At 44.3% G+C, this 12,865-nt stretch overlaps 1 protein-coding gene across 5 annotated transcripts in view; it reads right to left on the bottom strand.

Annotated features, from left to right (window-relative positions):
* Positions 1 to 12,865, bottom strand: part of adgrb1a (adhesion G protein-coupled receptor B1a) — a 316,728-nt gene that overhangs the window by 16,688 nt on the left and 287,175 nt on the right. For 4 of the 5 annotated variants that reach the window (XM_061715322.1, XM_061715326.1, XM_061715327.1 and 1 more), the window contains 2 exons: positions 9,715 to 10,358; positions 188 to 223 (listed from right to left, as the gene is read on the bottom strand). In XM_061715322.1, coding sequence (XP_061571306.1) covers positions 188 to 223; positions 9,715 to 10,358 — 680 coding nt within the window. The remainder of the gene's footprint in view (positions 1 to 187; positions 224 to 9,714; positions 10,359 to 12,865) is intronic. The other variant, XM_061715330.1, reaches the window with a different exon arrangement.

Raw genomic sequence — 12,865 nt, 5'->3', positions numbered from 1 at the left:
TGTGTTGGAGGTCTGATATGTAGAAAGTGTGTACAGAAATAAATGTCAAAGTAACCTGAAAAAAAAAATCCGTGTATTTTGAAAAACCATTTTCTATATCGTTCCAGCTTCTTGAGATTTATGAGTGTAAAAGCTTTTGGGTCTTAAGTTTAAGAATCTCTGTAGGAATCAAAGAGACTAAAATTACCTCAAAGTCAAGTTCTGCATAGCGAGATTTTCGTCTCTGGGGGGGAGATGAGACAGAGAGATTAAAGATGCGTCTTGATAGCATGTACCATGTGAGCACAAGTTCTCCAGAGTTGAATTCGGTCTCCACATCAGCCGGTTTAAAAAGGAAGCTTCCAAGAGGCTTGCTGTGGCCACGCTGACCTCGCTGGCACATGTTTTCAGCCAGCAGATTGTGCCCTCTGTCAAAGACTGCTGAAGGAGAACCTGACCTTCGTCTGGCAGCTGCTGCCTCAGACGCCGTTATGGAAGTGTGTGTTTGCCCTGAAGCGAAAAGACACCAGTAGGCAGATGTCTGGACCACTCTGAGCTGACGGCTACCGTCTTGTCCCAATGCTGCTGAGTGGAAACTGACCTAGTTCAGGTTTTCCACGAATGACACGAGCGGCCTTTTGATAAGCGAGATGACAAAAACAATTGAGAGATTAAGTGTCGATGCTGCTATCTGAATACATGATGTGTGATACTGAGGTGTCTTATGGACAGGGGTGCACACAAGCTGGTACTCGAGGGCTAGTCTACGGCATGTTTTAGATGTTTCCCTGCACCAACACAACCCTGATAGACAAGGCTGTGTCACCAACAGAGTTGTGTAAACCTTGATGACATGTTGATGACAACCAGTGATTAGATTCAGGTGTGTTGAAGACAGGGAAACATCTAAAACATGCAGTAGACTAGCCCTTGAGTACTGGCTCGTGTGCACCCTAGCTTAGGGAAGTATATTCACTTCATTACAATATTTGCTCCTTGGTTCTCACAGCTTAGATCTTTTAATGTGATGCTGCATTGGTCAAATATCACTGAGAATACATGAAACAAAACAATTACAGCAACCAAAACACAGTTTAGAAAAATACTTTTTTTTTATTGTTCTCCTTGTCTGACAGTGAAGTTGAGGAAACTTCTCCTAGTTTAGGTCATTAAGGTTTCCTGAAGTTTTCCTTAAATGTTAGAATAATGGCAGAGGGGAACAGAGACATTCTTGTTCAATGTTTGTTCAAAAAGCTTTATGGACATTTGGGTAATTGGTTGTCTTTAATGGAGTGTCTTGCTGGGATTTTGGTCCATTCCTCCTGACAGAACAGGTTGATCTGAGTCCAGTTCGTGAGTCTTCTGGGTCTCACAGGACTGAGGGCGGAGCTTTGTCATGGCCTCTCCGTTACCTTTACCTTAATGTCCTTAGCAACTTTAACCTTTTGTACATGGTGCAGCATCCTCTGCTGGTGGCGAAGAGCATCTCTGAATGCACAACACCGGAACCTGCAGCGTGGGAGTGAGAGGGGCAGGGTAACGGCCCGGTCAGGCGGGGGAGAGATTTGTCCGTCAAGACTCCTCTCCCTGGCCCTGCCCCTTCTCAACCTTTCCCCGACCCTGCACCTAACCTGGGGCTTGCTGATTGGGCCGGAGCTTCGGGAGCTGCGTGCTGGCCTGCGGTCCCCACCCCCGGTCATCCCGCTGCTGCTTCCACCTGCCTGCAGTCCCTATCCCCGGTAATCCCGTTGCTGCTTCCACCTGCCTGCAGTCCCCACCCCCAGTCATCCCGCTGCTGCTTCCACCTGCCTGCTGTGTGCTGCTGACGTCCACGACCCCCCAGTCTGGCCCTCGGCAGGAGGGTCCCCCGTTATGATCCAGGTCCTGGTCCAGGTTTCTTCCCTCCTAAAGGGGAGTTTTTCTTGCCACTGTTTGGCTTAAGGCTTTTGTCCCACTAGGGGAGTTTTTTTTTTATGTAATAATTGCTCAGGGGTTTATGTTCATGTTTTGGTCTCTGGAAAGCATCTGGAGACAACTTTTGTGGTATTAGACGCTATATAAATAAAATTGAATTGAATTGAATTGAATTGAATTGAATTGAATTCAGCCACTTTATAACTAGTTTAGAGGTATGATTGTGCCCAGGTTTGAACACCAGACCCTTCTGCTCATGATGCTCCACCAAGGCCATGTTTCCCAGCGAGGGATGGTGTTCTGAGCCCTGCAGCGGCCCCTTTTTCCTCCGCACTCAACCATGAAACAGTCATAGACTCATGAGTCCACTGGACATGTTGCCCCAAAGGAAGCTCTTTGACCCCACGTGTATTTGCCAATACTAATCTGGCTTTTTGTGGTGGTTTGTGGATCAATGGCTTTTTCTTGCAGTCTTTCAACTCAGGTTGGTACGGAAGGTCTTTTAATGCGGATGAAGTCAGCTGGTTTCAGACAAGTCTTTGCAAGCATCACATTCCACATGGTTCATCTTGAGGACACTGAAGCCGTATCCTTCCTGAATGCCATGACGTTTAACGATTAACGCCAGACCTTCAAGCACCTTGAAGCCCTTGTGTTTGAAGGTGTGTACTAAAATCCATCCACAGGTGAGCCTCCAGTTCTATTTCTAAATATAAAACATCATCATGCAGAACTTCCCAAGGTGTTAAAGGCCACAGTCTACATAGGCCACGGTTACATGATGTTTTTTAATTCCGAATTAAACTATTTTCCTTCGAGTTTACATGGAAATAGTCATTCTGAATTGAGGTTTACATGGAAACACGTTTGATGGTCTTTCTCCAATTCCTCTCCAGGTCTGGGGGTTGGGAAGGTTCTGATTGGATAGGGGGGGGACCGGAAGTTAAACTACCGGAAGAAAAACTAACTTAGCTGCTACAACTTTGAAAAGCTCACAATTTTGATGTTTCCTGTTTCCATCTGTTCTTTTAATGATTTCTATTTATTAAATAAATGGTCTCAGCTGTTGACCAGCGTTTACTGCTGCTGCATCTTGAAACTTTGTCAGGAAAACCAGCCCAGTGGAATATAAGATCATGGAGACAGACGGGCGAGGGAACGAGCAGAAAGAAAGACCGGAATTAATTTAAAGAGGAATGAGTGTAAACATGATCTGGAATTATTCTATTCAGATTTAAAATGGGAATAAACCAGCCACTTACTTCGGAATTAAATTTAATTCGGAATGGCCATTTTCATTCAGAATTAGGTGTTTACATGGTAATTTTTACTCATTTTAAATCGGATTTAATTTTAATTCTGAATTAAAGAGGAATTAAACTTCCCATGTAAACACACTGATTGTGCGTGAAGAAAGTACGAAGATATTCTATGGAAAAAAATATCTTCCGGGAATCCTAAATGATCTAAAGGTTTCCTCTACACTTTTCACATAAAGTTTCCCTTTTACTGTCAGACAAGGAGAAAACATGTATGTAACTGCATGTATACGACATAGATGTTCCTTAAGGTCTTTGGAAAATAAAATATTTGTGATCATTTCTTAATCAAAACAGAAAACAGCAAGTTGGTTAAGCGTTGGCTGCTGTTGGACCGTCCTTAGATAATAGGGAGAAAACATGATGAACAGAAGACGTTTGCTGTGATTCACAAGTAAATCAAACAAGAGTAAACACAGTGGAAGGTGAGGAGATTATCCAATATTACAGATTATAAAGTCTGCACGGTGTCCGTTTCCACGGCAACGAAGCAGACTCATCCTGCTACCGACCAGAGACGGGTTATTAACCCTTGTGCTGTGTTTGGGTCAAGGAGGAGGAAGGAAAGAAGGGAGGAAGGAAGGAAGGAAGGAAGGAAGAAAAGAAGGAAGGAAGGAAGGAAGGAAGGAAGGAAGGAAGGAAGGAAGGAAGGAAGGAAGGAAGGAAGGAAGGAAGGAAGGAAGGAAGGAAGGAAGGAAGGAAAGAGGAAGGGATAAGGAAGGAAGGAAAGAAGGAAGGAAGGAAGGAAGGAAGGATGGAAGGATGGAAGGAAGGAAGGCAGGAAGGAAGGCAGGAAGGAAGGAATGAAGGAAGGAAGGAAAGAGGAAGGGATAAGGAAGGAAGGAAAGAAGGAAGGAAGGAAGGAAGGAAGGAAGGATGGAAGGAAGGAAGGAAGGAAGGAAGGAAGGAAGGAAGGAAGGAAAGAGGAAGGGATAATGAAGGAAAGAAGGAAGGAAGGAAGGAAGGATGGAAGGAAGGAAGGGATAAGGATGGAAGGAAGGAAGGAAGGAAGGAAGGAAGGAAGGAAGGAAGGAAGGAAGGAAGGAAAGAGGAAGGGATAAGGAAGGAAGGAAGTATGGAAGGAAGGAAGGGAGGATGGAAGGAAAGAAGGATGGAAGGAAGGAAGGGAGGAAGGAAGGAAGGAAGGGAGGAAGGAAGGAAGGAAGGAAGGAAGGAAGGGAGGAAGGAAGGAAGGAAGGAAGGAAGGAAGGAAGGAAGGAAGGAAGGAAGGAAGGAAGGAAGGAAGGAAGGAAGGAAGGAAGGAAGGAAGGAAGGAAGGAAGGAAGGAAGGAAGGAAGGAAGGAAGGAAGGAAGGAAGGGAAAGGAAGGAGAGAGCAGGAGGAAAGAAGGAACAGGAGAATGAGGTCATTTTGACCCAAAGACAGTAAAGGGTTAACCTGCTGACTAATATCACTGCATATTTATACCACAGAAGAAGAAAACTTCCAGCAAAGAAAGGCCTTTAAAATGCTGGTAACACAACCCACTTCCAAATGTTGTGACAGTATATAAAATAAAAATGGAATGATTTTGATATCTCATGAAACTATATTTCAATCACAAACAAACTTGGAAAATGTCAAATGTGTAAAGTGAGGAGATGTACATCCTGAAGACAAACAAAAGTTTGAGTTTGATGGCATCTCAAAAAGTTGAGACATGGGCAACAAAAGGTGGGAAACTAAATGGTGCTAAAAAGAAACGCCTACTTAGAGCATTGTGTAAGTAGTTTGTATTATTATCAACACTTCATGGACATGATTGGGTATAAGAAGAGCCTCTTAGGGACGTACTAAGGTTCATCAAGCTCTGAAAAGCTTCATCCACACACGGCAAAACAAAGAAGTCACAGTAATGATCCTCAGAAATTGTGAAGATGCTGAATGTCACATCACAAAGATTCCCAGAAAAATAGGGAGAAACCTCTGTATGAAGGAAAAGGCTGTAGATCAGTTGTGGATATTGGTGGTCTTTGAGTATTTAAAACAGAAATCATTCTGGAACTTAAAATCAATAGATCAGTTCAGGAACTCGACTGCCAAAAAAAGACTTCCTACGTTGGCCGTGCCGTCCATAAATGCAGGTCACATGATCCACAAACACCATCATCTCCAGGCCAAAGCTAATTTAAAGGGGACCTATTATGAAAAACAGGTTTTCTCTTGCTTTAACATATATAAAGTGGTCTCCCCTCAGCCTGCCAACTCAGAGAAGGAGGAAACAACCAAACCACGCCCACAACTAACTCCGCCGGCCGGAGCTTCCGCCATTTCTTTCATAGCTGTGTATCGCGTCATCGCGTCAGGCAGCCAATCAGCACAGAGCCTCATTATCATAGCCCCGCCCACTCAGAATCCTGCATAGATAATGAGGTTAGAGAATGGGAAGATAAAGACATGGTTTAGAGGCTGAACTTCTAATTTATTTTTAAGATATTCAAGGCCTGTTTAAAATAGGTATTAGATGCCATAATAGGTCCCTTTAACCCTTTACTGTCTTTGGGTCAAAATGACCTAATTCTCCTGTTCCTTCTTTCCTCCTGCTCTCTCCTTCCTTTTCCCTTTTTCCTCCCTTCCTCCCTTCTATTCTCCCCTCGTACATTCTTTCCTTGTTTTCTCCTTTCCTTCCTTCATTCTTTTTTCCCTTCCTTCCTTATTTCCTCCCTTCTTTCCTTCCTTCCTTCCTTCTTTTCTACCTTCCTTCCTTCTTTCCTCCCTTCCTTCCTTCATTCCTCCCTTCCTTCCTTCTTTTTTCCCCTTCCTTCCTTCTTTCCTCCCTTCTTTCCTTCCTTCCTTCTTTTCTCCCTTCCTTCCTTCTTTCCTTCCTTCTTTTCTCCCTTCCTTCCTTCTTTCCTTCCTTCTTTTCTCCCTTCCTTCCTTCTTTCCTTCCTTCTTTTCTCCCTTCCTTCCTTCTTTCCTCCCTTCCTTCTTTCCTCCCTTCCTTCTTTTCTCCCTTCCTTCCTTCTTTCCTCCCTTCCTTCCTTCTTTTCTCCCTTCCTTTTCTCCCATCCTTCCTTCCTTCCTTCCTTCCTTCCTTCCTTCCTTCCTTCCTTCCTTCCTTCCTTCCTTCCTTCCTTCCTTCCTTCCTTCCTTCCTTCCTTCCTTCCTTCCTTCCTCCTCCCTTCTTCTCTTCCTCCTTCCTTGACCCAAAGACAGTACAAGGGTTAAAATGGACTCAGACAAACATTTAAATGGCTTATGGTCAGACAAATCCATATATGGACGTTTTTTTTGGAAACCAAAGCCGTTGTATCTTCCAGACTAAAGAGCAGAGGAGCCACCCGGCTTGTTGTTATCAGCATTTAGTTCAAAATCCGATGTGTCTGATGGTATGGAGGTGCATTAGTGTCTCTAGAATGGACAGCTGGCACATCTGGAAAGGAAACATCTATGTTCCGAGGTAAATCCAGATTTCAGAGTATCATTTGCTCTCATCAAAATAGCTCTTTTTCAGTGAAGACTGCATCCTCCAGTGAGGACATGCTAAACCACATCCTAAGACATACATGGAACGTTGCTAACAGAGGTAAACATCAGTTGGTCCCCGCTACTTAGTGATGTGTTGCCACCATCAAATTCAAACTTATCTAATCTTTATCTTCCTTAAGATGGTACATTTCCTCAGTTTGAACATTTAATGTTTTCTGTGTTCAACTGTCAATAAATCATTGTGTTCTGTTTTGATTAAAATTTTGCACAATTTCTCATAATTGTTGGAATTGGAGTTGTTTAACAGTGTTAGAGGCAATGGTCAGCTTTATTAGAGAACTTTTGTTTCAACCTGTGTGTGTTTGGTTTTTAGTCTGTATGATAGAGGGAGTGTGCCATCTAGTAATTACCGTTCAGGAAACCTTTTGTCTTTGACCACGCAATAGGGGGGACGAAATATTCATGTGCACAAATAAGCAACAACCCAATGACATTTTTAGAAAAAAGTTGTTAAAGTGTGGCTTATACGGTTGTTGTTGAAATGTGAGTGGGAGTGATGAAGAAATAAGACACATACAACCTCACATGAACAGCAATACACTATATTTCACCATGCCATTATTTATTGAACAAAAGATAAGACCAAATTAAGAAGCACCTGTCCATCCATTAACACCCATTTATCCAAGATCGGGTTGCGGGGGTAGCAACCCAATCATAGAGAGCTAGAAATCCCTTTCCCCAGCCACCTCCTCCTTTGCTCACCAACCTGGACCCCCTCCACTTCTCGGCTGTACCAACAAATTCCGTCAATTAAAGTTGTGAACAGAATTATTGAGAAAGGGCAGCCCTGACAGAGTCCAACTCCCCTTTGGAATAATTCTGACCTTCTACTGGCAATGTGGACTGTTTGTAGAAGGACTGAATAGCCCATAGCAATAGACCCAGTACTCCGAGCTCTTGGAGTACTCCTCTACACAATACCCCAAGAGACATGGTTCAATAGGCGCTTTTCGCCCAGCAGGAGTTTATGGTAAACTCCCCAGACAGGAACCTCTAACAGGGCCGACCGACTCCTCGGCCCCTTCAGCTGGTGTGTCTCTGTCATACTGTAGCACCACACAGGAACCTTTGACTGAGAATATAGCACATAAAACGAGATGAAAAAGAAGAATGAAGTGATGAGGCATTGTGACACCGTGGCTGACGTGAAACTCCAGCTTCCTACCAATTGCAGGGCCGACACCTTGGAACTCGCCTCAACAAACACTTGAACCACGGGAATGCCATATTACGAAGTTCCTGACTGACTGATATGTTAATACCAACTCATTTGGCCACAGACTTGAATCACGAGAACACCCTATGGGGTAATTTACAACTTAGTGACAGTCATGCCAAATGCCCGATAACGGCATTTGGCCACAGATCACATCTGACTGTAAATTGCTTTTTGTCTCTCACTTGGCTTGTTTATTCCTGCCTTTTGTGCTTTGAACTTACTGTATAAAAGTCATGATTTCAAACCATTCATGGTCAGCACACCGACCCAGACACGCTCTGCGTAGGTCTGCTCACCGCCGGCTTACTGAATAAAACTCACTACACCACAGTGGACTTCTGAACTGGATTTTACATTATTCTTTGACAGAAGAGAAGAAGAAACACATAAACACTGGATGCTACTTGTATTTATTTTTTTAAAACATACAGCGTGGTCGTAGCAATTTAAATAAAAAGAAAACCCCCACTGGACCTCTACGTAATATGATGTAATATGACAACAAGACCGTGCCGTTCTTTCTTGTAATCTTCAACTTCGCCAAATGTACTCCGTCACATGATTTATGTTCATGTGAGCGTGCTGAACGTACTTCAGAAATCAGCAGAGATCCCCCGCCAAGAAGTTTCTGTTGACGTAACCCAGTTCCTCTACTACTACAGGGCTGTTTTTTTTACCCCTTGAAGGTTCTTGAAGTCCACTTTTACTTGGCAGGTCCTGTTATTGGAGAGGCGCACAAACGGCCCGGCCCAAAAAAATCTACATGGAACTCCTGCTAGTAGATACGCGCTTAATGCCTTCTCCAAATCCACAAAATACATGAAACTGGTTGGGAAAACTCCCATGGCCTCTCTGAATCAGAGGTAAAATTGATCAGACTTTCTTCTCCAGCAGTCCTTACCAAAGAGGCTGAGGTGTGTGACTCTACTGTAATTGGAACACACTCTCCGGGCCTATCTGGCCAAACTTTAATTGACAGAGAGATGTCCTCACATTTGTCTCCAGGGTACTCTAGAGATTTACTGAAGAGTTAATAGTCCACTCAATGACTGCAATATGCCTAAATCCTGCGGCTGCAACAAACCCACCTCATCACCACCATGCTTGCCAGTGGGAAATTTTGGTATACCATATATTTTGTTTTGTATGCTTTACGACTAATGCACAAATTCTGTTTTCAAGTGAACATTCCTATGGCGTGGTCATGCTCCTTTGACACAGTGCCTGGCATGGTTGCCAGGGTGATATTGTGTCTATTTGTTCCCAGCCTGGCCACTATAAGATAGCGTGTGCCTTGCTAGGGCATTACAGGATGACTGAGCGTCTGCTCGGATCGGCACTGTGTGACCTCCATTCATTGAATGTTTCTCTTTTTATTAAAGCTCTTTTTTGAACACTTTATTGAACGAACAACAATTTTTGCCACCACAATGATATGTGACAATGGTTCTGATAGTTGGTCTTCTGAAAACATGGTGTTGGGTTATTGAAGACAAAGACATCCCCTCTTGTCTCATCTGTCCATAGGACATCTCCAGGCATACGTTCCAAACAAACTGCACTTGTCAAACATTTAAAATGTTTAGTGAGGCCAGTAGCATCTAAGATGTACCACTTGGGCTTTTCTTAAATAATAGATAATAGCATGGTGTAAAACTTTGCTGCGTGTGAGGTTGTTTTTGCCAAATACTAAAAAGCGCTATGATCAGATAACCCACATTAGCAAATAACTGCAAGAATTACTTAATGTTGAATGCATGTATCTTAAGTCTGTGGTTATTAGTGGTCTTACCTCTAACGAGCTCATGGACAGCGTGGAGATAGTTTCACTCTTGGCCATCACGGCGGAGTTTCCAGACTCTCCTGCTTCACACATGTTGCCGGCCACCTGGGAGTCTCTGGGCATGCTCTGCAGGTTGTGCGCAGGTGAGTCTCTGTCAGAGCATGACACACTGACCTGCTCAGCAGGGAGACTTTTCAGGCCGAAGCCAGGAACGGGCTCTCCGCTGCCAGGGTTGGCCAAGTGGATGAGCCGGGTCTGAGGCAGCTGCTCAACGCCCATGGTAAACTTCACCTGGTCCTCTTTCCCCTTGGATGGTTTCATTGTGCCTGTGTTATTTGTTGGTAGAATGACATACCCCGGGCCTTTGCCAGGGCCCTCCAAGCTGCTGCCTTCACCACTTCCTCGAGGCAGATCTCCATCCAACTGCTTGAAGAGCTCGCCGTCGCAAATGTAGATGGATTTTGCACCCGGCAGCTCTGTGCTGATGCCCTTGGCGGCACCTTTTTCCCGGCGCAGAGTCAGAGTGTGGCTGGTATAGTCAGCCACGTTCTGCAGGTGCACTTTAGCCATGCTGGCCGGCATGGTGTTGAAGTTTGAGCTCTTCAGGGTCCCGGACTTCTCCTCTCCTTGAAGGGATGAGCGCTTCGCAGTACCTGGAGATATTAGAGAGATGGAAAAGCTCTTGGGCATGACCAGAACAAGTGAATCCACAGACAAAAACACTGGTGCAGACTCTCAAAGGTTTGGAAAAACAGCAAATTAACTTCTTTTTTTTGTTGTTGGGCCACAGTCCTATGTGAACATGGGAAGCTTTAAATTCAACTTTAAGGCCCAGCTCTGAGGCCTCACTCTGAGACCAGCCTCGATTTCTTACAACTGACCGCATGGCCTTAAAACAAAGGAAATTAAAGCTGCCAGCAGTGATGAACGGGCCCTCCCACCCTTGTGCACGTTCAGGCTGCAGTGGAAGCTTGTATGACTTGCATGTAGATTCTTCAGGCCTGGACATTTAGCGGATGACACCAGCCACGACTCTCTATATCAAACCATTCAAAAGTTATGGCAGAAAGTAGGATCTATCAAATATCGACCAATCAGAAAAAGGTAAGGCTTTTGACTGAGAAAAGTAATGCGTGTCGTCCCAGGATGGAGATGCACATTTTGATGTATAACACACCTGGGTGCACGTTACGGTTCGGGCCGTATTAACGAAGGAATGGCATAAATTGCGCCAAAATTACACGATTAATTCAAAATGGCCGACTTCCTGTTCAGTTTCGGCCATGGCGCCAAGAGACTTTTCTTTAAGTTGCGAGATGATACAGGTGTGTACCGATTTTCGTGCATGTACGTCAAACCGTATTGTGGGGCTTGAGGCACAAAGTTTTCTAGGGGGCGCTGTTGAGCCATTAGGACACGCCCATTAATGCAAACCATTAAATATCAAATTTTTAGCCAGGCCTGGCTTGGTGCAAAATTTGGTGATTTTTGGGGCACGTTTAGGGGGGAAAAGGCCCTCATTTCATCATTAAAAAAAAAAAAAATCAATTGAAAAATTGAAACCGAACAGGAAGTCGGCCATTTTGAATTAATCGTGTAATTTTGGGGCAATTCATGCCATTCCTTCGGCAGTTAATACAGCCCGAACCGTAACGTGCATCCAGGTGTGTTATACACGGGGAGGCAGTAGCTCAGGTGGTAGAGCGGGTCGTCCAATGATCGGAAGGTTGGCAGTTCGTATCCCGCTCCGTCCCAGTTGCTGTCGTAGTGTCCTTGGGCAAGACACCTTACCCACCTGCCCCGTGTGAATGTGTTTGAATGTGTATGAATGTTTGGTGGTGGTCAGAGGGGCCGTTTGGCGCAATATGGCAGCCACGCTTCCATCAGTCTGCCCCAGGGCAGCTGTGGCTACAAACGTAGCTACCACCACTGGTGAGAATGTGTATGAATGAATAATGGTCTCTGTAAAGCTCTGGGTGCCTTGAAGGGCGCTATATAAATCCAAGCCATTATCAAAATGTGCGTCTCCGTGGCAACGATAGATGCCAAAAAGCGCACCCCCCCTTCTTCTGATTGGTCAATATTTGATAGTTCCTACTTTCTGCCATAACTTTTGAATGGTTTGACATAAAGACTCGTGGGTGGTGTCATCGGACTCGGTTTTGAGTCCTTGACCATAATTGGTGCAAATTAGCCCGCCCCTTCATCTGATTGGTCGATATCTGATCGTTCTTAGCCTACTTTCTGCCATAACTTTTGAATGCTTTGATATAGAGAGTCGTGGGTGGTTTCATCCACTAAATGTCCAGGTCTGAAGAATCTACATCAAGTCATACAAGCTTCCACTGCAGCCTGAACGTGCACAAGGGTGGAGGACCGTTCATCGCTGCTTGAAGATTTAATTACTATTATTATTATCAATTTTATTATTATTATCAGACAACAGACACTGAATATCAGAAGTTGGTTGTCAGTGGTAACTCTTATAAGCAACATTTTCAAAGGACAATGTCCAACTTTTTATTCTGTAATTTCTCCATCTGGCTTGTCCGCCTTGAATCCTTTTCTTTTCCAGTTGATTTTCTTGATTTGTCTTGTGTCGCGAGCAATAATCAGATTTGAGGTCCAAGCAGATTTCAGTCAGAGACAATATCAGATGAAGTAGCGCCAGAGGGGACTTAATTATACGGCAGCATTGTAGGAGAGACTCAGACGGCCCCGTTTATGTGCATGTACCTCCTGAACACATGTCATCTCTCTCCCATCAGCCCCAGCAAACCTGCGTAATGCAGCAATCAAGCTGCAGAGGTTTCCCTGAGGCTGATTGTTTGACACAAGTGCAGAAATGAGGGAGTGGACATCTCATATCTGTTCCAACAGCGCTGAAGAAGTTGGAGCAGCCAAGACACACAGACTACGTTTACATGCAGTCAAAATTTGGGTTATTGCTAATATTCCGGTTACTGATTACATGGTAATTAATCATTTGGGATATCTGGATCAAACCAGTGACGCACGGAGAACGTCATGACGCAATTCCCATCATTTCTGCTTCTTCTTCCTGTATCCAAATTCAAAACAAATGCTGCTTCGCGCAACTTTTCTCTCACCTTCTTGTAAATCTTCTATCCCGGTACTTTCTACCGTCTACAAATGCAGA

Source organism: Cololabis saira, chromosome 3 (assembly GCF_033807715.1).
Source record: "Cololabis saira isolate AMF1-May2022 chromosome 3, fColSai1.1, whole genome shotgun sequence".
NCBI lineage: Eukaryota > Metazoa > Chordata > Actinopteri > Beloniformes > Belonidae > Cololabis > Cololabis saira.
The sequence above is the reverse complement of the archived record's forward strand: the minus strand, read 5'-3'. Positions and strand labels throughout refer to the sequence as shown.